The 27,408-nt window shown below is 53.8% G+C and overlaps 1 protein-coding gene and 1 long non-coding RNA gene across 3 annotated transcripts in view; one reads left to right on the top strand and one right to left on the bottom strand.

Moving 5' to 3' along the window:
• The window catches only part of CPNE5 (copine 5), an 86,036-nt gene that overhangs the window by 43,434 nt on the left and 15,194 nt on the right, over window positions 1-27,408 (top strand). For both annotated transcript variants that reach the window (XM_070584482.1, XM_070584481.1), the window contains 4 exons: window positions 8,877-8,980; window positions 12,703-12,807; window positions 20,779-20,820; window positions 22,856-22,931. In XM_070584482.1, the coding sequence (XP_070440583.1) occupies window positions 8,877-8,980; window positions 12,703-12,807; window positions 20,779-20,820; window positions 22,856-22,931 (327 nt within the window). The remainder of the gene's footprint in view (window positions 1-8,876; window positions 8,981-12,702; window positions 12,808-20,778; window positions 20,821-22,855; window positions 22,932-27,408) is intronic.
• On the bottom strand, window positions 264-1,696 carry LOC139077310 (uncharacterized). The gene is made up of 2 exons (XR_011529710.1): window positions 1,632-1,696; window positions 264-1,285 (listed from the first exon to the last, which is right to left on the bottom strand). It is a non-coding gene; the product is annotated as an uncharacterized lncRNA (long non-coding RNA).

Genomic DNA, 27,408 nt, shown 5'->3' with positions numbered 1-27,408 from the left:
TTTTGTTGCTGAGGAAGACTGGCCCTGAGCTAATGTCTGTGCCCATCTTCCTCTACTTTATACGTGGGACGCCTGCCACAGCATGGCTTGCCAAATGGAGCCTAGGTCCACACCCGGCATCCCAACCTGTGAACCCCAGGCTGCCAAAGCAGAACACGCAAACTTAGCTGCTGTGCCACCGGACTGGTCCCTAACGTCTTTTCTGAAAAAATATTTTCCAGAACAAAAGTCTGTTAGTGAGACGAAGGCCTTACTTTACATTGTTGTAACTCTTTTTAATGTTGGCTGCACATAAGAGAGCTGGATTCTTATATCGGCTTCCACAAACAATCTGTTGTGATATCACTGTTAGGTAACCTCTAGAAAACTCCACGTTTTATTAGCATTACTATGAAAATAGCTTTGATCTCCTGGAACCCCCAGGGTTCCTGGGCCATACTTTGAGAACTGCTGGGCTAGAAGTATCATGGTGTAGCCAATATTAATTGAGCAATTATTCTGAGCCACACACTATGCTAAGTGGTTTACATGTATCGATTTATTTATCTGATGTATTAGTAGTATGGTATACTATAATATCTGATATATTATGGTCCTCATTTTACAGAGAAGTTAAGTGACCTGCCCAAGGGCACACAGCCACTGAGTAGAAGGGATTTTGAACCCTGGCAGTCTGGTTCTTGAGCTAGGGTCTTTAACCACGAGGTTGTGGCCTTCCAAACTCTGCTTTCAGGGGCTTCCAGTTGGAGAATTAGACACAGAATTGACAGGACAGGGCAGCACAGCAGTGATCAAATCAACTCCTACGCAGCTGCTCGGTCTGGTTTCTCTCCTCGTCTCTTCAGCTCAGAGAGTCGAGAGGAACTTGACAGTAGGAGCAGACCTCCCTGATGTCCCCACCCAGCAGAGGGCTCGGCGCACAGTAGGTGCTCTCGGAGGATCTATCACGAATCTGGGACTGACGGAATCGGAAGCACAGACCAAATGTTGCGTAGCAGATGATTATGAAAACTCCCGTGTGTGCTGAGGATCTGGATGCTGCTGGAACTCAGACAAGGGAAAGAACGCAGCTGCCATGTAGAACAGAGCTCCTGTTGAAGCTCCCTGAGCCTCAGTTTCTCCACCTGTATGTTGGGGCTGATAGGGTTGCTGTGAGGATTAAAGGAGATCACGAAGGCGACGGTGCTGTGGCTCCTCGTGGGTGCTGGGGGAAGGCTGAATCTGAGTTCCTTGAAGCCTAAATTCGGTTTCCTCCCAGCTTCCAGCTGAGCAGGTGACTTCCCCCCTAGTTTATAATTAAATAAGCTAATGTAAGTGAAAGTGCTGTGGAAATCCTAAAGCTCTAGGCAGTGCTGGGCGCTATGATTGGTCTAGGTTTCTGGGATTGGCAAACAGCCGGCGTTTAATACTATCAGGCCCCTCCGTCCTCCTCTTCCCCCCCTCCTCCCTCCCCTCCGTCACCCAGGGAGGGCGGCCGCTTCCGTTAAGCCGCTGGGGGAGGACGGCTCCCTCCCTTCCTCCCGATCGTCAGCTCCTCTTTTGGGGCCTCTTTGGCTGAGTTCTGACTTTCCCTAGAATACTTGTGAGGAAAAGAGACTAATCCCAGCATCTGGCTGAATTAAAATAATTACCTCGGAACGGCTCAGCTTCTGTCGCTGCAGCCCGGCGTTCGGTGGGAGGATCAAAGGAAGAGGGTGGAGTCCGAGAGATGGTTTTTCCCCAGGGCTGGGCTTCCTGCTCGAATGAATACTTTCTGCAGGCAGACAAACCTCACTCGTCTTTTGTCCGTGGGGATGGCATGGGCGGCAAAGGGGGACAGTGGATTCCAGTGGGTCACCTGCAGGCTGTGAGAGGGTATAGAAAAGCCTCGCACATCTAGACTTTAAATACCGAGAAAGTTCCAGCTTACTGGAAAGATCCAAAATACTGTTCAGTGGTGCTTAATGTTGACAGCGATGAGCCTAGGCTCCTGAAGGGCCTCGGAATCACCAGAGATCTAACTTTGCTCAGCAGTAAACTGTTGTTATTCCATGTGACACTGACTGACATTTGCGTAGTCCTCATAGCTCAGGAGACTCATGTTTACAGTTTGTTTGGTTCTCACTGCAGGGCTGGGGAGGTGTGAGTGACCTGGGTTTATAGATGCAGAGAGGTTGAAGTGGCCTAAGATTGCTGGGGTTCTTGGACTGCTAATCCTCAGGAAGTCTTTCCTGCACCCACGGAGCCACGAGCCTTGTTGTCCGTGGAGCAGCCGTGGGCCTTGTGGTCTTTGTAGGGCCAGTAGCCTTTAGCAGGCATGGCAAGTGGCTGGGCTTCTGGAGAGAGGCAAGGGGTGTTGCCAACGTGGCCAGGGGAGCTCCTTGCCCTCCTCTTCCCAAACCCTTGGCTTCCCCTGGGCCTGCCAGGCACCCAGACCTGCCTCTCTCTGGATTCAGGACTTCCTGGCTCAGGAGAGCACATCCTCACCGCCTCCCAGTCAGGTCCCCGCACACACGGGCAAGAGTGTGCCTCACCACTCATAAGCCAAGGGAGTTGAGCGTCATGATGCACCTGCCCCCCACCCCTTAGATATCCCAGCCTGCTCGTGTACTCATTTCATTGCAGCAAATATGCTTTGACTCAGTCCTTGCCCTCCCAGAGTTTCCAATTTACTGGGAGAGACAGAAATGCCAACCAGCAATCACAGTACAGCGGTGGTTCTCAAGCCTGTCAGACCCATTGCCTCTTTTTTATAACAAACATTTCATAGCACTCTTTACTATCCTGGAGGAAAATTTGTGGATAATACTATATAATATGCCAAAAAACATACAGGCGAGAGAATGAGCCCTTGCAGCTATCTGGGGGAAGATGGGGCCAGGCAGACAGAACAGGCCATGCAAAGGCACTGGGGCAGGGGAAGAGTGGTGAGTGATGTCAGAGAGGCGAGGGGGTAGGTGGGAGTGAGGGCAAGATTGTGCAGAACCTTGTAACGGGAGATTACCAGCCTTGAATACTGACGAAATCAGAGCTCTCATGGTTCTAAAGACAAGCTTCAGGGAGAGCCCAGTGTCCAGGGAATAGAGGTAAAGTGAAATGGGGGAAAGTGGCAAAGGTTTTCTGAGACTCAAAGGGATGCAGGGTGATGTTTAGTGAAGACTCATGTTGTGGCTACACGGCTGTGTGTCCAGCATGTGAGTGACCAGCATGCAAACATCACTCTTTTAAAAATTAGTTCATAGTTTTTGGGTCTTAGAAATCATTTCTTTCGTTCAAACCAAACCAAACAAAAATATTTTTCCTCATGCTAAAACAATGACATGTTCATTGTGGACAAGTTGGAAATGCAAAAAATAGAAAAATCACCCAGAGACAATCACTGTTGACGTTTTAATGCGTTTCCTCCAAGCCTCTTTTCTGGGTGTACGTGTATAGAGTTTTTTCTTATAATTAGTAGAATATGGTGTCCTGATTTATTTTCCCATGTCATTAGATATTCTTGGAAAACATGTATCCAATAGCTGCATATTATTTCTCTGTTGTATGGATGGGCCATAGTTTATTGAATCTATTCTCTTAGAGGAAAGAATATAATTAATACTGCAGTGAACATCCTCGTAGCCGAATGGCTCCATTTTTCTTTTGAACTTTAGTTGGTGGATTTTGGTTAGTATCCTAGACACACAGGCTTAATGAGTGGGAGGGAAAATGGCCAACTGGAGTTTTCAGCCTTGAATGACCAAATCAACGGATGCACAGCTGAGTGGATTGTTGAAGAAGTCGGTCGTTAAGATGGCAGAGAAGAACCAGCCTGACCTCCACGTGGGCTTGTGAGCAGCAGGGCAAAGTGTTTAAGAACTTGGACTCTGGATCCAGACTAAGTGCCATTGCTCACCAGCTCTGTGACCCTGGACAAGTTACTTGACCTTTCTGCGCCTTAGTTTCTTCATTTGTAAAATGGCTTTATTTAAATTTTTGATATTTTATTTATCGTGGATTTTTGCATTGATTTTGATTTTTCAAAATATCACATTAAAATTTTTATTTTGATTACTGAGATATTTGACACCCCTTACATTTTTCACTCTCCTTATTCTGGTTCTAACCCTGGGGGGTGCTAGCAAGACCCAAACCAGAGCAGCCTTCCATTCTCCCCTCCTGGGCCTTGCCACCCTCTCCTGGCCTTCAGCCCACCTGCTGACCTCCGGACCTGACCTCTGACCTCCACAGCCCTCTTCTGAGTCAGGGAGAGCTATGTGCTAGAGTGGGCCAGGCCCCCCTGGATTGAAAGATTGTTCACTGTGGCCTCCCAAGCAGCCTGATTAACATGCTGAGAGATGCAAATTGAGGCAATCCTGCTGTTTTAGAAGAACTTAATATGTTTTTTTAAAGGATAGGGTGAAAAGGCAGAAATTGCAGGAAATTATATATTGCAGGAGCTGCTTTATCTTCTCTGCAGTTGATTTCAGAGACGCTTCTGGTTTGGGAACAGCTTTTCATGTGCTCAGAGAGCCCCACCCTCAGGTTGAGGCTGTCGAACAGCATGACCTCTGACCCTCAGCCAGAATTTGCTGCTCCCGAATCCTGCTGGCCCGGTCCATCATAATGCCGCTTCCCCAGCCTCTTCCTGGGCTCACACTACACCAACAATCCATCCATTCACTAACCCTCATTTAAGGGGCACAGTCAGAGCCATGTTCATATGACTGTTGGTATAATTCAGAGCCACCTTCAAAACACAGTCCCCAGACAACTTGTCTCAAGGACTCCACATCAGGTGTGCATCCATCAGGGGGCACTTTGCCTTGGTTACAGCCTAGATATCTCTCTGAAGATCTGTCTTATTCCCGTGGATTCACAATGGCACAACAATACAGATTATCATAATGGGGTTTGGAGAATGTCCCTGGGTCTAGATTGTGTTAGGAAGGGCAGATCAAGTTGAGCAACACCATAAGCCCCCAACAAAGCCTCAGGTATTTGCCATCAGTGGGAATAAGGGGTGGCTCGCTAGCGGATTTTTCCAGTTAGCTGAATTTCAGAGCCAGTCTTTTTTTTTTTTTTTATTTTAACTAGTTTGCGTGGAGGAGGCCTTTGTAAAATGGATTTCACACTTCTCTGACTTCTCAAACTGAGGCTACAGAACATAATTAAACTTATCTTGATGATTTGGGGGTCATCATTTGGAACCTCAGTTATTAATCTTTGGAGCCAGATTGTCTTGTTCCAGTCCCAGCTTCTCCTTTTACCAGCTGTGTGGCTTCGGGCAAGGGTGTTCACCTCTCTGTGCCTCAGTTTTCTCATCTTTAAAATGAGAATAATAGCACCTACCTCTTGGGGTTGTTGATAGGATTAAATGAATAAATAGAAGGAAAAGCAGTGCCTGGCGCATATTAAGTAGAACTTTATTACATTGCCATTTTTGTAGGTAAACAAGTGTTGAATGTTGGCAATTTAATGTGGGTCATCCCAGCAGTAGATGGCACTCTGCAAGTGTTGGCTCCCATTCTTACAGCTGCTCTCTGCTTAGCACCATGGACTGGCACTTAACATAGGCCATCTCCTCTGGTCTTCCCAATAGGCTCACGGGTGCATTATTACTCCATTTATCCAGAGGAGAACACCGAGACTCAGGTTAAGTTGCTTGCCCCAGGCTGCTCAGCTGGTAGGTGGCAGAGGTGGGGTCCAACCAGGTGGCCTTGGCTCTGTGGTACTTCTCTCCCAGTCAGGTGCTCTGTGGGACGTTGGCCCTCCCACTGGAGCACTGAAGGGACCTGGCAGTTGTGGTCCATTAAGTTCTGCATTAATTTTTTTCTAACGTTCCTACTCCCCTTCCTGATTGCAGGGCCTCGAGGGGTTCTCCCAGGAAGCGAAACGAAGAGCTTCCACCCCTGGATTTTGTGGCCTCTGTCTTGGTTGTTGCAAATGTATGTGTGTATGGTTAACCGGTACAGGTTGTCACATGCGACTCACCTGTGTTCATTCAGGTGCAGGTGTCACACAGGTGACCTCCAGATATGTGGGGCCACATCTGGAGACACAACCAAGCTCATGTCCTTGGGAGGCTGGAGGGGCCCTGGGTTCCCCACTGTCCCCTGAGTGCCAGCCTTCCGCAGCTGCCGCCCCGTCCCAGTATGCTCCCTGTGGCCTCGGCACTGAAGCCTAAACTGCCCAGCTTTAAAAGAACAGCGGTGGTCATCCTGCCCAGCACGTCACTTTACAGATGAGGAAACTGAGGCTCAGAGAGCTTGAGGGACGGCTGGGACTAACTAGATCTCAGAGCTTTGGGTTCCTTGCTCAGGCTGTCCCCATTGCTCTCCTCAGCAGAGTCCGGTCCCCTCAGTGTTTTCTGATGCCACTGCCGGCTGCCTCTGTAGGGAGGAGCCAGGCCCGGCCCGATGGGTATGCGACCTGGGCAATCACAAGGGCCTTTGCTTGGTTTAATGCTCTGCTGTCACTGTCTTGAAATTTCTTATTACCTTTTTTTTTTTAAAGATTTTATTTTTTTCCTTTTTCTCCCCAAAGCCCCCCGGTACGTAGTTGTATATTCTTCGTTGTGGGTCCTTCTAGTTGTGGCATGTGGGACCCTGCCTCAGCGTGGCCTGATGAGCAGTGCCATGTCCATGCCCAGGATTCGAACCAACGAAACACTGGGCTGCCTGCAGCGGAGCGCGAGAACTTAACCACTCAGCCACAGGGCCAGCCCCTCTTATTACTTTTTAACAAAGGATCCCACATTTTCCCTTTCCTCTGGGCCCCGCAAACTAAATAGCTAGTTCTGGGAGGAGCCCAGCAGCTCCTCGGCCTCCTCCTTTTTCTAGGTGGTGGGATGGGGCTTCCCAGGGAGGCATTTAAAGTGCTCCCTCCCTCCAGCGTGGGATGGATTGGAACTTTCTCCTGGGGAGAGACAGTGACTTGAGATCTTTCTGGGAGGGTGAGACAGAAAGACCTGAAGTCTAACTGCCTGGTTACCCACCGCGGGGCCTTGGGTGTGTGGCAACCTCTAAAAGCCTCAGTTTCCTCATCTGATAAATGGGGAGAGTAGAGGAGTTACTTCCTACGGCTGTTATGAGGAGTCAATGAAACGATGTCTGTAGCGAGAAGGCTTAACACAGAGCCCGCGTCTAGTAAGTGCTCAGAACGTCAGCCGTTCTCTTAGGCCAGGTCTGAAGCCCTAGATTTCTCAGGAGGTTCCTGGAAGCCCCCAGGGGAGCCTCCTTCTCCCTCTCAGGTGGGCGATGATGAGGGACGTCACGAAAGCCGTCATCATCCGGGCACCTCGTGTGTGGCCACCGTCCCTCCGCACTGCCTCCTCCGACCCTTCCTGCAGGAGGCACTTCCGACCCAGGGCAGCCACGGCCCAGCGCCCCTGCCCATTCTCTCCCAGAGCCGGAGTCCCAGGAAATGGGGAACCGGCCTCGGGAACTGCGATGTGCTCTCTCCGGGAGGCGGAGCCGTGTGCTAGAGGAGGCGTGACTTCGAAATCAGTTCACACGTGTCAGATTTTCGCTCTGCCAGTGACCAGCTGGGGATCTTGGGCAGGTTACCCAGCTTCTCTGACCCCCAGCTTCCTCATTTGTAAAAAGCGACAAAGGATTCTCTTGAGGGTTAGATGTGATAAGGACATAAAACCATGAGCTCAGTGACCAGCCAGCGCAGATGGTATCTAATAAGTGTTTGTTGAATGAATGAATGAATGAGCGAATGGAGGGATGTTCTGCTTGCTGTTGTCAGATTCCTTGAGGGGAGGGGTGTGAGGTGGGGGGGGTGGGGGTGGGGCAGGGACAGAGGCCCCCACTGTATGTGTGGGGGGGGGCGGAAGAGGCCAGATAATCATAATAGCTTGCACACACAGCCTTAGTATGTGCCAGACACTGTTCTCAGCACTGTACTCATATTAACTCCTTTCATCCTCACAACAAGTCTATGAGGTAGGCACTGCCAGTACCCCCATTTTATAGTGAAGAAACTGAGCACAGGGAGGGTGAGTAACTTGCCCTGTGTCACACAGCTAGTGAGGGATGGAACTGAAGCAGGCAGCCTGGCTCCAGTGACCATATTCCTAACTATTATACCGTACCCACTCCCCAAGCTTTGACCATGTCCTTCAAGCTTGTGGGAGGTTGCATCTTCATCTCTGCTGCCATTTTGGTCCTCACTGGGCTGTAGGACACTGATTTCTATAGACTCTCTTCCCCACTGAGAGGAAGGGGGCAGCGTGAGGGAGCTAGGTGACTTCCCGACAGGCTCTGGCCCTCGAGGGCAGGCCAGGCCCCAGGGACCTGAGGACAGAGTGCTGAGCTCTGGCCAGTTGGCAGCTGCTTTGTCAGGATTCAGAGCTTTCAGGTTGAAGAGGCCGCACGGGGCGGGGTGGAGGGGAGGATGTGGGGGCATCTCTGCCCAAAGCCCTGCCTGCCACAGAGCTGAGGGGCTGGGACCGTGGGAGGGGAGGGGTCCAGCCATCCTCACCAAGGCCTGGGTAACTTCTTTGTGCTCTAGGGCTGTGTTGGGTGAGCGCGGCCCTGAACTGGCCATCAGGGGAGTCAGAAGCCCAGCGCTCTGCCTGGCGAACTTGGGGGACTTACTCCTGCTCAGAGCCTTGGGCTCCTCAGCTGTGAGACGGGTCATGGTCCAGCTACATCTGCCTTAGAGAGTTGGGTGGGCCTCTCGAGAGTTACTGGTGATGCCTAACCTTGAACGTCCCACCTCCCGAAGTGTCAGCCCAGGGCCTGTCCCCAAGTCGGTGTGGGGCACACATAAGCTGCTATCCTCTCTAACCAGCCTGGTGCTCTGAAGCCTCAGGTTTTCCAGGGCCCTGAGGCTGTGTTTCCACAGGGACTGGGGCGCCCTCCAGCCTCCTCCTGCCTCACACCCCTGTTCTCCCTCCCACCCACCAGGATGTCGCCACAATGCAGTTCTGTGCCAACAAGCTGGACAAGAAAGATTTCTTTGGGAAGTCTGACCCCTTCTTGGTGTTCTACAGAAGCAACGAAGATGGAACGTGAGTTCTCTGGCAACACTTCACTCCCCTTTTGGGGTTGGGGCTGGACGGGGTTGTGGTGACTTGCCAAGTGGGGTGGCCTGGGCCACCTCTTCCGGGTACCACCCTGGGGCTCCTGCTCTAGAGAGGGCAGGGGGCTCGGGTGGAAGTCAGAGGCTCCAGGGTGGTGCCCTGGCCCAGGGATGGGGTGGTGGGCGTGGGAGCAGCCTGCGAGCCAGTGGTGCCATTCTGAGGGTCTCGGCAATGGTGGGTGCTAGGTATGCTGGAGGTAGGGGAGTGCACAAAACCAGGGCGAGGGCAGGAGTGAGAGGCCCCTCTGAGAGCCCCTTCCTTCTTCCACACAAATCACTCCATATCTCCAAGCCCAGCCCTCCCCCACCATGGCCCTCCAAACATCCCCAGCTACCTGTCCCCCCACTGCACACTCGGCGAGGCAATCTGCACCCTCTTTCCCACCCGGCCCCACACTCTGCCACAGGCTTCCTTCCAAACTCCGCACATCTTTGAAGCCCCCATTTCCTCCTCTCCTCTCCCTGATCTAGAAGCCCACCCCTACAACGTGACATGACAGAAACACACAACATGTTAGCAAGTGTAGGTCAGCAGTGTACACAGAGGGACAGATTCTAGGTTGAGGGTCTGGGGACCTAATCCTCCCCACTAACCTGCTGTATGACCCCGGGCAAGTTATGCTCCCTCTCTGGACCTGTTTTCTCATCAGTAAAATGAACCAGTTGCATTAGATGGTCTCCTCGGTCTCTTTAAGCACTACAGCTCTGGGAGGCAGCGGCCACTTATGGCCAGAATCAGGATTCTGCAGAACAAGGGAAGAAGCGGTGGGGCCAGGGAGGTTAATTAGAGAAACGCTGCTGGAGAAGGAGACTTGGAAGCAGGTTTTGAAGGAGAGAAAGGAAATGGGTCCACGGGGGAGGGGCAGGGAAGCGTCATCAGGGGCTGGAGAGGAGGCGTGTGCCGAGCCAGTGGGCCCTGGGCAGAGGGCAGAAGGCCTCTGCCACGTTTGCCCTGGTTCTGAAATTCTGGGTGTGTGCGTGTGATTGTGAGTGTGAGCATGTATGCGTGCGTGAGTGTGTGTGTGAGCGTGTGTGTGTGTGTGTGTGTGTGTGTGTGTGTTGGGGGGACAGGGGAGCGGCGGAGAGGAGGTGTGTTTCAGTTCTAGGGAAAGCTGATTTTTAAACCTGAAGGTACAAAACAAGGGAAATTAGGTGTGATCATCTGCATAACAAAAGGATCCTTTGTCTCTGCAAAGGACTCCCAGCAGGATTTCTTAAAATAATTCTTGTTGACTTTGACTTGACTTGAGGGAGGGAGGAAAAGGCCTGAGCAATGTTCTGAGTGCCCACGGATACGTCCACACGGGTCCCCTCTAGCGAGGCCATGCGGGGTCGCTCCGGGTGGCCAGGTCCGGCTGGCCATGGGGAGGGAGGGATTTTGGTTTTGGAGAGGGAGAGGGGCGTGTCGCAAAGTGTTTGCAGTGATTGTTCTAGCAGAGCATGTGTAGGATGGATGGGGAGGGGGCGGGGAAGAGGGAGAGGCTCGTGACTGACACGTTGAACAGGTGGGAGGTGCTGAGCGCAAGCTGCGCTGTGGAAATGCAGGGGAGGAGGAGGGGAGGGGGACGGGGGCAAAAGGGCAGTGCGGAGACCCCACTCAGCAGGGGACCGAAGTCACAGCCGCTCCCTGGTGGTGGAGAGGCTGGGAACCTGGAGGGTTGAAAATGGCAAAGGAGCTGGTCAGATGGGGGAGGCGATGGGAGTATATCTGGGGCTGGATCTCTCCAGCAGGGACACCAAAGGCAGCTGGAGAAACCAAGCCAGAGGCCCCCACCCAAGAGGTGGCCAGTATATGGGCACCTGAGAATGGGCAGGTGGCGGGTCAGAGGCTGAACTGTTGAGAGCAGGTTGGTCACCCAGGGTTTGAGGGGAGGAGAGTAGAAGGTTTGGGAGACACCCCTACTTAGGAGGAAGACTGGAGGATGGTCAGTGAGGGGCCCGGGAGAGTGAGATGTCACGTCTGCCATGCCAGGAGGGAAAGGGAAGGAAGCATCCACAGGGCTCCTGGCACTGCCCCGACCTTGTCTTCTTCAATCCTAATCACTCATCTGGGGGTAAGGATGTGACGATGGAGAGCAGGGCTGCCTGCCAATTATTAGCTGTGTAACTTTAGGCAAGTCTCTAACCCAGTGGAGCTTTCTGGAAGGATGGAAATGTTCTGTATCTCACCATTAGCCACACGTCGCTGTTGAGCACTTGAAAGAGGGCTAGTGCGACTGAGGAACTGAATTTTAAATTTCATTTTATTTCAGTTAATTTAAATGTAAATAGCCACATGTGGTTAGTGCCTCCCATTCTGGACAGCGCAGCCCTGACCCCCGCAGCTCAATTTCTTGTGTGTACGATGGAGATATCATCACAGCCCTCACAGGGGTGCTGGGAGGATTAATGAGTTAATACGTGTCATTAGAACAGGGCCTGGCAGTGTTACTGTTCTTACCGCCATTTTACAATGAGAGGGAAGCTCAGAGAGAGCAAGTCACTTGCCCAGGGCTGCACAGTTGGTGAGTGGTGGCCCTGGGGCTGAAGCCCACATCAGTCTGACCCCGCTGGTAAACATTCTCCCACACCATGCCCCGAGTGTGTGTGTGTGTGTGTGTGTGTGTGTGTGTCAGAATGAATTGAGCTGAGTGGTAAGATGACCACAGGGACCAATGGTGCCTGGTCCCCCATGGCAAGTGCAGCAGTCAAGGGGCTTGTGGATTTGGTGAGGGGCGGGGGGAGCTTGGGGAGCTCAAAGAGAAAGGTTTCAGGCAAGAGTGAAACAGAAACCAGACTACGCAGGGTTCAGGAAGAAACAAGGAGGGAGTAAATCAGGCTAATAGCTTAGAAGACCTGGTGGTGAAGTTTGGCTGGCAAGGGAGGCAGACAGGAGTCAGTGGTTCCAGAGAGATGGGGAGCTGGGAGCATCCACAGCAGGTCCCCGTGGCTGTTCCAGGCGGGAGGTCTCTGGAGCCTTGTGAGGGCTTCTGCACAGGGCAGACCTCCCTCCCTTCACTGCCCCCTTGCTGCTCCTGAGTCTCCCTCCTGCTGGCCCCCCAGCCTCCTCTTCCTGCCCTGCCTGCCTGCCCCAGCCAGGGGCAGCTGTGGCCCTCCTTCCCCGTCCCCGTTCCTGCCCTCGTCACCAGCTCTGGGTGTGTGGGGAGGTCTCCCACACGTATCTCCACACTCCAGTGGGTGGGCGAGAAGGAGCAGAGGAGAGAGACGCTGAGCCGCGGTGACAGGAATGACATTTTGACTTGAAAATTGCCAGAGAAGAAATGGCACAGGCTGTGTGGGCACAGGCGGAGCCCAGGCTCTTTCCTGGGTGACCTTTCCAAGCCAGGAGGTAGCTGGGTAGATACTGGGAAATCTCGGGGGACAGCCCTGCCCCCAGCTCACTCTGGCTCCTGGCTGCCCCTCCATGTGGCAGGACAGGCTTCTGGGACATCTGATAGTCTCTTTTTCTCCTCATTTATTTTATGGTCTGTCACTAAAATGTGAGCTCCATATGGCAAGGATGCTGCTAGTGACAGGCAGCTCATCACCTCCTGAAGCCATAGTTTCCACGTCTGGCAACTGAAGAGATTAACCAGCGGCCCCTCTGTGGGCCTGGATTCTGCCTCCTTTGGGTTCAGGATTGACTGACAGCCTCCCTCTCTTCTTCGCCAGGTTCACCATCTGCCACAAGACCGAGGTCATGAAGAACACCCTAAACCCAGTCTGGCAAACTTTCTCCATTCCTGTGCGAGCCCTCTGCAATGGGGACTATGACCGGTGAGATGAGACAGCACAGGTGCGGGAGGCACGGGTCACCTTGGTGTGAGCAGTCCTCCTGGAGCTGCACACAGTGGTCCTGCTCAGGGTGGACTCAGGACTCCCTCCACCTCCGTGGGCGGGGTCTGCCCTTCATCTCCTCACAGCCCTCCCCTCCCCGTCCCGCCTCTTTCCTCCCACTCTGGCATCGCTGTGGGTGGGAACCTCCCCAGGATGGGGGTGGTGGGAGGCAGCTGGGATTCTACCCAGTGGGTGTCGGAGTGCCCTGGCCTGGAGCTCAGCAGCCTGTCTTTTTCATTGTTCCCAGTGGAGAGGCAGGAGGGGGTGAGACAGTGGCTCTAGGTACAGGCAGAAGTGGCCTCGTCCCCCCAACCCCAACTCCTGGTTAAGGCACTCTGGGAGTCAGGATCCCAGGATACTCTCTGCCAGCCAAGTTGCCATAAATGGGGGTGAGGGGTTGAGCGCAAAGAACTCGTGGAGTTTTCTGATGCGACAAAGCCTACTCTTAGTGCTCATCAGCTGTCGTCATCATCTTTGAGCGTAGATTGTTGAGCGTAGATACCAGATACCTGGTTTCTAATCTTGGCTCTGTGACTAGAAAGCTCTGTCAAACCTGGGCAAACTTTGACCTGTCTGAACCTCAGTTTCCTTCTCTGTAAAAGGGGCATTTAAGTGTCTACCTACCCCTATAGGGCTGCTTTGAAGCTCACGTGAAACAACCTACACAGGAATGCTCTGGTGTGTATAATACCAAATTCAGCATTTCGTCCCCAAATGGTTATTGACTCCCTACCGTGTGCCAGGCACTGCACTGGATGCTGGGAAGTCAGCAGGGAACAAAACACAGTCGTCACCCTTCACCCGACCTCGTGCAGTTTATGTGCTAGGGCGGGAGGCAGACACTAATCCAATAATCACACAGAGAAACACAGAGAAACACATAATTACAGATTGTGGTAGGTGCCGGGGGAGGGGGGGGGCACGTAGGATGGGATTGGTCTGCTTTAAGTCATGAGAACCCAGCCTGACTTCCTGGTGACTGCTGTGGCTGGTGGGCACGCTGGCTGGGGGCTCACCTGCAGCCTTGAGGAAGCTGGGCCTCTGCTGGCCACTCTGACGGGAACACTGGGACGTCAGAACAGACACCTCAGGCCTGGTGGCATTGGCATGGGCTCCCTGGGACCCTGCTCACAGTGGCTGCTGACAGGGTGTGTGAGGTGGGGAACAGGGCAGGATGAGCAGAGGAGTGGCCTCCAGGTACCCCTGGCTCCCTCCCTATTAGGCTGCTAATCCAGGAGATGAGGTGGCTCCTTTTCCTGCCTCTTGGCGGGGAGAGAGAAGCCACAGTCTGTTCCAGAGATGGTTCCACAGGTGGTACCAAACACCTTCTCTGTGATTGACCCCACACCTCCAGCTGTGCAGCCTTCAAGGGAAGGTTGCACATGTCCATCTTTTTTTTTTTTTTTTTTTGAGGAAGATTAGCCCTGAGCTAACTAGTTACTGCCAATCCTCCTCTTTTTGCTGAGGAAGACTGGCCCTGAGCTCACATCCGTGCCCATCTTCCTCTACTTTATATGTGGGACGCCTACCACAGCATGGCTTGATAAGCAGTGCATAGGTTCACACCCGGGATCCAAACAGTCGAACCCCTGGCTGCCAAAGTGGAATGTGCGAACTTAACCGCTGCGCCACTGAGCCGGCGCCATATGCATTTCCATCTTCAGGGAGCTTATAGTCTGATCATGGGGAACACAGATGTGCACACATTACTTTAGATAGATAAATAATTGTGCAAAATGAGACTGGAGGCAAAATAGGCATTCCAGCCAAACGAACCTGTTGCATATCTGGCTGGGTCCTGGGGCTCCTAGAGTGGTGGGGAATGCGAGGACTGTCTGTGGGGAGCAGTACAGTCTAAAGGGGGCTCAGGGAAGGCTGGAAGGTCGGGTGGGGGGGGGCAGTTGCTGGAGACAGGGGCATGGTAATAATGATTGGAATGGAGAGATATGGAGAAAAAGGGAGGGAAAATTCAAGGTTGGGGATGTGAGAGCATGGCAATTCAAGTCTCACAGGGTGGAAGGAATTGGAATCTCTAGCCCCACTGCCCAGAGGTTGTTGGGGGTGCAGCTGACCCCCCACAACCCTCAACCCTAGGATCCCAGCACCTTAGAACCCAGCCTTTTCAGGGATGGCAAGGAAGGCAGCCAGGCCCTGTGGTCTGGGCTCACTGTTCAGCCATTGGAGGAGGTGAGGGTGTGTTGGAAGGGTGCAGGTCGTGGGGAGGGCCCAGGAGGCTCGCATCTCCCCCTCCCAGGCTGAGCCCCAGCCCGGTCGCCCTCCAGGATGGCTGGGCAGCTCAGGCTCTTCTCCACAGCCAGGAACAGATTGCCCGTGACTGACTGACAGCAGAATTAATGGAGGGGGCGAGGCATGTCACGCAACGGGCCTGTGAAGCGAGCGGCCTCCCCACCGCCGAGCCCTAGGGTAACCCACGTACCCAGCAGCCACTCAGAGGGGCCACTGTCTGGGAGGCCTCTCGGGCAGGAGAGGGAGGGCCTTGTGCAGGAAAACGAGGCCACGTTTCCTCTCTTCCGAGGCACCTCTTGAAGCCTCACAGAAATTATTCGGTTGAATCCAGCAGCCGTGTCTTCCAAGCCAGCCAGGCACCGAGCACCGTGTTGGGTGCTGTGGCGGTACTGAACTATCACGGCAAGCCTCCCTCTTAGGTTTCTTCTAGGCCAGGGCAGGGGACAGACAGGTAATTATAATAATGGCAAAGGTCCAGTAGCACTTCCGTGGTATTATGCATGCGAACTAATTAATCCTCACAACAATTAGTACCTCCTCTGAAAAAGGCACTAATACCATCCCCGTTTTACAAGGCAGGAAGCTGAGACCCAGAGAGGTTAAGTGACACACCCAGGGTCTGACTGCCAGTCAGTGGCAGAACCGGGATTGGACCCAGGCAGGCTGGCTCTAGAATCTGTGTTCTTAACCCACCGCTCTGCTGCCAGCTGGCCAAGACGTGGTGTGAGTGGGGTGCATTTGGAGGAAGACTCTGAGAGCCTTGCTCAGGGGCCGGCCAGGTCTGCTTTGGGATTGGAGGTGGAAGGAAGACTGAAAAGGCCTTAACAGCTGGATGTGGGAGTGAAAGAGACAGAGAGAGCATTAGGGTTTGGAGCCTGGGGGGCGAGAGAAGATGGTCCCACCAACAGAAATGGGAAATGTGACAGGGAGCCAGAGTAGGTGGCCGTGGGACAGGCACAGCAGTGCTCTGCTAAGGGGAGAGGAGAACGGAGGGACTCGGGGTGGGGGGGTTGGCAGAGGTCAGGTGCCCGGGGCCTTGTGGGAGATGCCACAGGTCAGGAGCAGGAGAAAGAAGAGGAGATGGTGAGAGAGAGAGCTGAGAGCAAGAGGAGGGGGCGTGGTCAGGGAGCTGAGAGAGGAGAATTCAAACAAGTATCAACTAGTGTTGTGAAAAAGAGGGCCAGAGGGTGAGAACCAGGGATCTGCTGAGAAAGGGCAGTTTTCCTGGAATGATGGGTGGAAACCGGTTAAAGATTACCGAGTCTTTAGGACATGGGCCAAATTGTGTCCTAATTGGTTTAAATACATTATCTTATTTTGTGAATTTAAATGTCGCAATAACCCTAGAAGGTGGGTGCAAGTGACATGCCTATTTCACAGATCGGGGAATAGAGGACTGGAGACTATGTGACTTGCCAGGGCAAGGAGAGGGTACATTTCCCTTGTCCAGAATTCGCCTCTGGGCTGACCCTCTACTTTGAGGTGCCCTGGCCTTTGCTGTGTCTCCAGTCCACACGAGACCAAACCCAAGCAACCCAGTTGAGCAGAGCTGGAGTCCGAGGAAATGGCATCAGGGTCAGAGCCAGTCCAGGCCTCCCATGGGGTGAAGTGGGGTGATGACAGGAAGCAGTTCCCCACCAAAGTCCCCCTGCTCTCTCCTTGAACATTCTGTGACTTGAGGATTTGTCCCCGTTAAGCCAGATGCCCCTGGGTTGGGCTGCTGTCACTCACCCCTTGTGTTGACTGAGTGGATTTGAAGAGCGCGGTCAGGGTACTGGGTCCTCCCCTGCAGAGGGGAGCAGATTCCCGGAGCTGGGGACTCTCACATCACGGAAACCTCACACTTCTGGCCCCCTGGATGAACCAGGTGCTTCTCCTTTGAACGCCCCCACATGGGAGGGGCCAGGCCAGTTTAGGAGTTTCTTATCACACTCAGCTCACACATGCAGATGCTGTCCTCAGACAGGAGGCAAAGTCACTGAACAGGGTTGCATGGTGCCTGTGCCCTCCAGGCTCACTGCCTGCCCCACAGAGGCCTGGCTCTCCTCTTCCTCCTGAAGCTCCTGGAGTGTTGGACTGACTCAGTCAGTTTAGGGTGAACCCCTCAGGGCCTGTGAGCCCCAGGGACTTGTAAGCAGCAGGGAAATGTGCCTTCTCCCACCCTGGAGAGGCCCGTTAGGAGGCTGACCTGCAGTTTGGCTCAGAGTGGACTATAGATAGAGCGGCTTGGTGTGCTGGGAGGGAAGCCCGGCGTCTCTGCCAGCACCCCTCCTCATACTGCTGGCCTGCGGAGGCTCACACACACCCGGCTCTGTCACTCTGGCCCCAGGTGTCCAGAGACCCACAGGACATGCTCCCGGCCCCGAGGCCTCCTGTGGTTAGCAACCACATATGTGATTTGGGGAAAGCCACACACTCTGGGCCTCCCTTTGTGATTTCATGGAAGGAGGAGGGCGTTGTTACTGTGTGGCCCACTTTGCAAAGCTGTCAGGAGATCTTAGTCAGCCACAGATATTTAATAATAATATTTATGGTACCGAATATATGCTAGGGACTGTTCTGGAGGCTGAAGATACAGCAGTGAACAAAACAAAAATCCCTGGCCTTGTGGAGCTGACATTTTCATGGTGAATAGGAATTGTCTGGGGGACAGGAGCTCGGAAAAAAGGCTTGAGTATTTTAGACGGAACAGAACAACACGTGTCCAACGCTGACGGTGTGAATGATGTAGTGGACTCCTCACAGCCACCCCAATGTGGGTATGATTGTCCCATTTCACAGAGGCGTAAACAGAGTCTCTGAAGGTCAAGCCAGTTGCACAGGCCCACACGGCCAGAACCAGGAAGAGCTGGGATTGCCGCCCAGGGTGCCTGCCCCGGATCCTGCGGTCGTCCCTGTCTAGCTCACTGCCTCCCAGATTAGGGGCTCCATGTTCTGAGCCTTTTTATGACAAATAAGATGCTCATTTTGTGGGCAGCAGAGGCCCCATTACTGTCCCACCCCCAGGAGCCCCTTCTCTTGGGTGCTGTCCCTAGAAGTCACAGTCGGTCTGACACGAGCCTTTGTTGTGCCTGTGCTAAGGGGTTGGGAGCAGGCCTGAAGCCCACAAGTGGCTGTGAGGTGACCTGGGGCAGCCCAGCGAGGGCTGGACAGCGACAGACCGTCAACAGAGTAGTCAGAGTTGTGTCTGGCTTCTGCCACTGACTTCTCTTGTCTCTGGACACTGTTTCTCTCACCTCCTTCTCCCCCAGGCTGGAGCTTGCAGCCTCCGAGCTAATCGAACCCCCAGGCTACAGCCATCCTGGAGCCTTGATTGCTGGGCTGCGTTTGCATAGGAATCTCATACTCTGTGTCTCAACCTCAGCTGCAAGTTCCAATCCCCTGAGGAGCTTTTGACAATTCCCCTGCCCAGGCTGCACCCCGGATCAACTGATTCTGAATTTGGGGGTGAGGCATAGGCATCAGGATTGCTAAAGCTCCCAGGGGATCCAGTGTGCAACCAAGTTTGAAAACCAGTGCTCTCGTCGACAGAGGTCATCGGCTCTGGCTGCACATGGGAATCAGCCAGGGGACTTTTCGAAACAAACGTGCCCGAGTCCTATCCAGACCCATTAAATCAGGCCCTCTGGCAGTGGGATTTTTAAAAAATCTCCCCAGTGAGTTTTCTGGGTGTCCAAGGCTTGTGGCTGTGACCGGGGTCCTCCTGCAGCCTCTGAGCATGTGGCTGTCGCTGTTCTAGTCGCCTGAGGCTGGTGTTGGTGGTCCAAGGAGAAGCACTCCTTGCTGGGTCTCTGAAGGTCCCCCGCAGAGCTGGAGGGCTCTAGGGGAAGGACTGGGAGACGTCAGCACTGTGGGGCAGAGTCCTGGCTCAGACCCTCACCAGCTGTGTGGTCCTGGGCAAGTCACTGGGTGCCCTTAGGGCTCAGTTTCCCCATGTGAAAATGAAGGGGCTGGAGGTCACACTCCAGAGCATGCACAGCAGAACCACTGGGGAAGCCTTTAAACTAAGATCTGGGCCCTGCCGGAGCTGCCAAGAACCAGGCGTGGGCGCCTCTGTGTCCAAAAAGCTCCCTGATGATCTGCCAGGCGGCCGGGCTCGGATGCCACTCAGGTCGCTTCCAGCCTTGTCATTCTAGGAATCGGAAGTTGCGGTTGCGACCTGGGCACATTGTCCCTGATTTAAGTAAATTTCATAAAAAACTGTCCAGTGTGGCCAAATGCTAAAGTGGCGAGAAAGAGGCATTTTTATAGAGACCCACCCGCATGCCAGGGGTGTTTAGCAACTGATCTTTGCAGCTATTCTGCAAGACTCTCATTATCCCTACTTTAAAATGATGGTTTGTGGCTCAGGGAGGTTAAATGACATCTCCAGGTCCCACAGCTAGGGGCCCAGCGTCCAAGTCCACTCTCCAGCCTCTTTCCAGCTCACCAGCCCACCGTTGGGGGCCTAGATATTTTTTTCTTTCCACAATAATTCACCACAGAGAGACATCGTGTTTTGGGTTTTTTTAACAAGAATTTAAAGGACTCCTTTAAATGGTGCGCTTCTATGCCCACCCCATTTTACATTTTGGTAACAAAAATCCAGTCAGCGCACAGCCTACCAGGCATTCCTTCGTTCAAGAGCAGTTTCTGCACCCTGCCCCCAAGCCCCGTGGAGGCTCAGCTGAAGGGAGACAGCGCCTCCTTCTGGGGCTCTGGAACCTGAAGGCTGACTCCTCGCAGACCCGAGGAGTTGGGCCTTGGCTGGCCATGGGCGAGATGAAGAGATGTTACTAGCAGACAGGCCCATGCAGCCGGCTCTGTGTGCCCCATTTAGAACTGAAGGCCGGAGACCCCCACTCCCCACGCCTCTCCCGCCTCCCCAGACCCTGACCCTGCAGTGGGACCCTGGCAGCTGCCCCATCCCTGGGCATCCCTGGAGGACCACTGGCACCAAGGGTTAACCCGCAACCCTCCACCTCCCTCCTCTCCGCCTCTGGTCCGCTAGCCCGTTGCCATGGAAACGGGCTAAAAATAAAACGGGCTCCCAAAGCCCAGCCCCATGCACAGGAGTCAAAACAAACTAATTAAAGCAGCCAGGCTAAGATGTGAAGATAATTACACCCTCACTCAGGAGCCAGTCATGGCATGGAAAAGCTCAGCAGGCCATCCCCGAGCCAGGGCCCCTGGGCCCATCCCTGACGGGGAGGGCTGGCTCCCCACCACTCAGACTCCTCGGAGCCCAGCCTCCCACCACGCAGTCTTGTTACCCCTCCCCAGGAGAGCCCACCCTGCTTAGGCCTGAGATCCGGGGGTGCCACCCCCACTGCGATGGCCCCATCCCTGATAAATTCTCAATCTGGCTGGGACCAGTGCCCCATCTGGGGTCGCCAAGGAGAAGGTGGGCTGAACTGAAGTCTGAGGCTGTTTTTCCACATCCTCCCTGAAATCTGGGGAAGCCCCTTCACATCTCTGGGGGTGCCTCTGTCCCTAAGACCTTTGCTAAAAGGCCTCAAGATAGTTCCTTTGTCTCTTGGGCTGCTTCCTCTCCACCGAGGGCCCTGGAGCCTAGTGGGTGTCCCTGCATCCCCTTCTGGCCCAGGAGCATGAGAAGGACCCCCGTCCTCAGGCCACATGGGTGCTGGGTCAAGCCTGTCCCACCATGGGCCCTTTGCTTTACAGGACTATCAAGGTGGAGGTGTATGACTGGGATCGAGATGGCAGGTAAGCCGGCAGAAGGGCAGAAGGTGAGCAGGGATGGGGGCAGCCACTGTGGGGAGCCACCTGGGGAGAGCTGTGCCCAGGCCTCCACCCATGGCAGCTCCGGGGGTGATGGGGCCTGCGTTTCCTGTGGGAGGTCCACTGCCCCAGTGGCTCGTCCCTGCCCAACTCCACTGAGACACCAGAGGACCTCTGTCCTGCAGGATGAGATGCAAGGGGCCCAAGAGGCCTCTTTTCCTCAAATAGCTGCCTAGCAGCCAGCCAGGGCCCCAAATCTCCCACATCTTGGAGAATTTAGGATTTTCTGAAATGTGCATGTTCTAAGGTACAGACCCTAGTGACCCCCTGAGCATTCCTGGACACGTTCTCTGTGTGAGGCTAAGCATCGTGGGGTGACCGAGGCGCAGAAGGTGAGCTCAGCGCTCAGAGACTCCCCACAATCTCGCGGGGAGGGCCTCAGCTCATGAGAGGAGCTGTTTGCAGGGAGCAGGGCCTGAGGGGGTGGGCTATGGGAACGGTCAGCTTTGATGCGCACAAACGGACTCAGAAGCCATGAGGCAGGGCCAGCCTGGCCGGTGGGACGGCAGATCCCGCTCGGGGTCTTTGAGAGGCCAGTGCCTTCCCCTTCTGCAGATCAAAGTGCCCCCAGGAGCCCGTGTAGCTGGGAATTCAGAGACCAGGACAAGAACAGGCCTCTCACAGCTTTAGTGCAGAACCCTCACTAGCTCCTACTTGTCTGTTGAACCAAATGCAAATATGTCATCCTGACTTCTGTGACCCTCCACCCTGCGGCACCACAGTGGGTGTCATAGAGGGGCTTTAAGTCCCACAATCTCCATTGGTACCTCTCAAGTCTGTGAGCGGACAGGGGATAGTGTAAAGGGCTGTGCAAACACCACTGTAAGTTAGCCCGAGCCCCTTCCATGCTGAGACCTTCCTATACAGATACCCCAGTGCCAGCACTACCTCTCTTAACTCACTCTGTCCCTCTTTCTGCTCCTCTTTAACCACATTAGAGGCAAATCAGCTTCCTGTTTCCTCCCATGATTTGCCTCATCTTACCCTGGAGTTCCCCATACTTCTTTACCAGGGAAAACTGGGGACAGCCACCAGACGCCATTTGGTCCCGCCATCAAGGAGCTCATCATCTGAATGCTGAGAGCTGTAAATATGTAGTCCATATACCATGTGGGCTCAAGGAGGGCCAAGGCCCCGGGGACACCTCCTGAGCATCACTCTCCAGCAGGCACCCCAGACTAGCACATTGCCCATGGTCCTCCACCAGGGACAGTGACAGTGGGTGGGGCCTCCCCAACCCACAGGGGAGACGGGAGTTCTGCTTCATACAAGGTTTTGCTGCACTTAAACACGCACTTGTAGGGGCAGAGCCCCAGAAGGTGTGGACACCTCCAGCTACCTGGACGGACATAGTGCTAATTGTTTTTTCCAAAATGTTATTGGAAAAATGTCAAATACACAGAAAAGTAGAGAGAAGAGTTTAATGAACGCTTTTAAGCCTAGCACCTGAATTTCACAAGTGTTACACGTTGCCATATTTGCTTTATCTATGTTTCACTGATGTAATTTAAATTACAGACATCATGGCACTTTTACCTCTAAATATCATTGAGAATGTCTGAAAAATAAGGGCATTTTCCTACATAACTATGAATGCCATCATCACACCTGACACACTGAACAACAATTCTTGAATACCATCTAATATTCGTTTCATATTCAGATTTCCCCAGTTGTCCCCAAAATACCTTTTATTGCTGGTTTGTTCAAACAAGAATCCAAGTGGAAGTGGGTCCCATTCACCAGGGCCCAGCTCTTTGCTAGGTGACTACTGGGTTTCGTGCTCCATGGGTGACACTGGACTCTTCCGAGGGACCCAGCCTCTCTGTTGGCCTGTGCCGCTGGAGCAGTGGCCCGGGCAGAATTGGGAACCAGAGGAAGGGATGTGACAGGTGGGGGGATGGGCAGAGGTGGCGCAGAGCCTGGGCCTCGTGGTCTCAGCAGCAGCCTTCTCTTGCAGCCATGACTTCATCGGGGAGTTTACCACCAGCTACCGGGAGCTGGCCCGCGGGCAGAGCCAATTCAACATCTACGAGGTGAGGCGGACGCCAGAAGTCTGGGGTTTGCTCTGATGATACAGACCTCCAGTCACTGAGGACTACAGTGAGCCACAGGCTGGAGTTTTTGCGTGCTCTCCTGTGAGGTGGGCGTTACTGTCCCATTCCACAGTTAAGGAGACTGAGTCTCAGAGAAGTTAGGGGACTTGCCGAAGATAAAACCTGGGCTCACCCGACTCTGAATCACTGAGTTACAGTGCCCCCGGAAAGAGCTCCTCCAACAGGGTGGGGGATGGAAGCTGGGGTGGAGCAGAAGGCGGGCGACAGCATCGGGAGGTCCTGAGTTCAAGGTGACCCTCTGCCTCCAATCAGAACAGTTTCAGGGCCTGCTGTATACCTTATCTTTTCCGGAAGGAAAGAGAGGAACAGGAGTGGGGATACCCTAATCTAGACCTGGGGAGCCTTGGACAAGGCACCCAATCTCTCTGGAGATAAAGTTTGCCCTCAAAGGACCGTTTCTGCCGCTGAACCTGCATGTGCTCTCCCTCCTGGGAGGCCCTCCTACCTTCCAGACCTCGCTCAGGTCCTTCTCTGGGCGCCCTCCCAGCCACGCTGGCCGCCTGCACTATCTCCCTCTTCTGAACCTCATGGGCAGCACAGTTCGTGCCAGACTCACTTAAGTGCAGACCCTCGCAACCCTAATAACTGCTTGTTTCATATCCTGACTCTCCCACCTCCTAGCCATGTGGCCTCGGCTAAGTTTCTGAACCACTCTGTGCCATGCACGCTGAAAATTAAACCAGTTACTAGAACAATGCCCGGGCCCTAGCAAGCATTATGTCAGTGCTGTCTTCTAGTATCATCTGTCGAGCGCCCGTGTGCTAGAAGATTTACATTTCACAACCATCCTAAAACTGGCTCTATGCTCACGTGAGCAGCCACGCAGCTAGTGAAGTTGAAGAGCTGGCTTTGACTCCCATCACTGAATCGGAATCCGTCCATACTTCCACTCCCTCCCCCTGGATCTCTGTTCCCAGTGGGCAGGTCTTGTGTCCCAGCTAGACTGAAGCTCCCCAAGGGCAGGCAAGGGGACACCCCTTCTGTTGCCCCCCTTCACGTTGGCCTGGGCACCGCTGGGCACACAGTGGGTGTTTATGATACATCCACACACGGAATTCAGTTGAACGAGGCTGTCGTGAGGATGGAGCGTGGGCGAATTTCTTTGAAAGGGCTGTGATCCTCAGAGTTAACTGCTTCGTTTTCTGCATCAACAAAGGAAGGGCTGTCTTTGTCCCCTGCCACAGGCAGAGAGAAACCGCTTCCATCTTTTTCTGGCCTCCTTTAAGGAGATTTGTAGGGAAATGAATCTCCTGGAGTCTGGCTTCTAAGGGTGCTTGACAGGCTCAGAAGAGGCCACGATCTCTCAGGCTAAAAGCAGGAAAGGTTGGCTGACTTGTTTTCTGGTCCTCGATCCCTGCTCCCTTGCAATCGCTCAGAGAAACCGCAGTGCTGGGAAGCAGAAGCACTGTGATGGAAATGCCATCAGGTGGAAAAGGAATTAAACGCTGGCAGCCCAGGGGGCAGGCCTTGCACCTTGGGAGTTGTCACTGGGAGGTGGGTTTTGGCTGGGGAAGGCCTTTCTAGAGTCTGAACTGCCTGAAGAGAGAACAGGCTTCTGCCACGGAAGATCCTCATCTCGGGTCTGGCATCCCCTAGGTGTCCAACTCAATGTCCAGCTGTGTGTTGGCTCCTCCTCAGACTCAGCCTTCCCAGCTGAATGCGTTGGCTGAAGTCTCCCCCAGCCCTCCCCTCCCCCTGGCCAGCCGGCTTCATCCCTGTGCTGTCATCAGGGGCCACAGCACCTAGGGAGTCATCCTTGACACCTCCTGCCCCTCGCCCCACCTCCAGGCCACGACTGCACCCCACTCCTTCTACAAGCTAAATATTCTGACCTCTGTTCCCTTCACTCCCGTCCACCCCCACGACATCATCTCCCGTGTGGGGCTTTGCAACAGCTCCCTAATGACCTTCCCGCCTCCTTCGGTCCTCCACTCAGTAACCCGAGAGCTCCTCCAAAATGGTAATCCGACCACATCGCTGCCCTGCTTAAAACCCAGCTGTGCATCCCACCTACAGCCTCCGCCTGGTTCACACAGGGGAGGGGGTACGAGATTCAGAAAGAGCCCCCACCCGGCTTAGATCCTAGAGGGCCCTTTACCAGGTACTCTTTACTCTTCACATGGGTGCCATGCCCAGCGACCTGCTATCTGTGTGCACTTGGTGGGTGTATAGAGGCGGATGCACACATCCACCCCTAGGAGGCCCTTAGGGTCTGGTCCCGGCCCCTTCCCTCTGCCCACCCAGCTTTCAGCCCCATCACGCCATCTGAAGCTCTCTGAAGCTCCACGCTGGCTCAGCTTCTGTGCCTTCCTTCACGCCAGTGCCTCCCCTGGGGCTCCCTTCGCTCTTCTTCACCTGATTGGGCCTGTTGATCCTTGGAGGCTCCCTTTGGATATGCCTCCTCCAGGAAGCCTTCTCTGCCTGCTCACCCACTCCACCCCAAAGGTAGAAGTAGATGCCTCTCCTTAGTGCTCCTGCCTCCCCACTCCTGTGGTTATTACCTGTTTATCATACTTCCCACCCTCTCAAAGACCATGAGGTCCTCAAGGGTAGGGACGTTGTCTCACTTGCTGATGTATCACCAGAGCCACACAGCTCCTGGCCCCTGGGAGCCACTCAGTGCCCCCTTGCGTAGGAGGGCAGACCCCAGACCTGCCCTGGGGGCCTTAGGGACCCTGGGGATGTGAGGAGAGGGAGAGTAGAAGGCTTAGGAAAGACAACTCCAGCCCGGGAGTTGGGAGAGTCCTGGCCTGGCCCCTAGGGGGCGATGGTCCCCTGCGTGGAATTTCGGGTGCTGCCCCTTAGGGCTGGAGAGGCTGGGCCAGGGGTGGGGGCTGTGCTGGGGAGCGCAGGAAACCTCAGAATAAACAGGGTGCTTCTTCAGTGCCCACTTCACATGAAGATCTGAGAACAAAACATTGCTTTAATATTAAAACAGTTATAATTAGAGAGTGAAAATGTGGAATACGGACTAATTTAAAGATAATACAGAAGACTTCAAAGAAATGTGCTTGTGGCCCCGTCTTTGGGTGACGCCCAGCCTCCTGAGAGTCTGTGTTTGTTCTCCTCAGCTGGGAGGGTGACTCTGGAATAAAAGTTTGAGATGCACTCAGTTCTAAAAGTTCCATGCCCTCGTGGGACAGATTGGGAAACTGAGGCACAGTGCAGCATTGGAGCTGCAACCGTGCCCCCATGTCAACAGGATACTGAAATGCCTAGTAAGCCGTTTGCCCAGGAACGTGTCTGTGAGCACCGCATCGTCTGGGTGGCCTTCGTGCTTGTGGAGGCTGCGAGGCTGTTCTGGGCTTCTCTCCCCAGCCTCTCAATTTCCACCTGCACAGCTTGCCAGCTCTCCCACCTGAACTTCCCCCCCATGCCCCATATCCAGCTCTTCCTTCCTTCTCTGTCTCTCTGCTCGCCCCTGACCCCACAACTAAACCGGGGCCCAAGATCTGTGGTCACTTCTTGACAGTGCTGTTTTGCCATAGCTCGGTACCTGTTCCAACACCCCCAAGGCCCTCATCACCTCTCACCTGGACTGGTGGTGGTGGTAGTAGTAATAAAAAATAGTAGCAGCTAATGCTTACATAGTACTTACTACATTGCAGACCCTGTCCTAAACACTTACTTGTATTGACCCATTTAATCCCCATATCTTTCTATGACGTAGGTACTTTTTGGTCCCATTTTACTGATAAGGAAACTGAGGCACAGGGAGGTTAAGAAACTTGCGTAAGGTCACACAGCTATTAGGTGGCAGAACCAGGCAAACATCCCCCTAGATGTCCCTCCTTCTCCCCTTGGACTCCCCTCCACCAGGTCCCAGCATCTCAGAGCCTGCTGTGATCTTGTCTCCTACCGGCCTAGAGGGCATCAGAGTTCTCTGCTGGCTGCTGTTCAGACATTTAACTTAGCATCCTTAGCTCTCTCCCATCCAGCCCAATTTACTCCTCCACCCTGTGTCCTGCGGTCAGACTAGACCCCAACCCTGTGCTCCTCCTGACCCCCACGCCCTCTCTCCATCTCTCTGTGCCCAAATCCTCCCTGTCCCTTGGTGGCCGCCTTCCATACTGCCTGCTTCAGGGACCCTTTACTGATGCTCCCCCAGGAAGGGTCCTTATTCCTCCAACTCCCTTCAGGTTTCTGACTCCCCTTTTTCGGTAGCTCTTGTCACCTGTCACCTGAGGACATATCTTCTTTCTCCACCTGGAGTGAAGAATCTAGAGGAAAGGAACTGGTACCTCCATCCCCACCCTCTGAATATTTGTGAAGGAATGTGTTTGTGTTTGTCATCAAGGTGGCTGTCACGTATGCAACATTGGCCTGCAGGCAGGAACTTGGTTTCTAATTCTGTCACTACCCAGACCAGCTATGTGACCTTCAGCAAATCCCTTGG

Source organism: Equus przewalskii, chromosome 19 (assembly GCF_037783145.1).
Source record: "Equus przewalskii isolate Varuska chromosome 19, EquPr2, whole genome shotgun sequence".
Lineage (NCBI taxonomy): Eukaryota > Metazoa > Chordata > Mammalia > Perissodactyla > Equidae > Equus > Equus przewalskii.
Note: the sequence above shows the minus strand (reverse complement) of the source record. Positions and strands in the feature narration are given on the sequence as shown.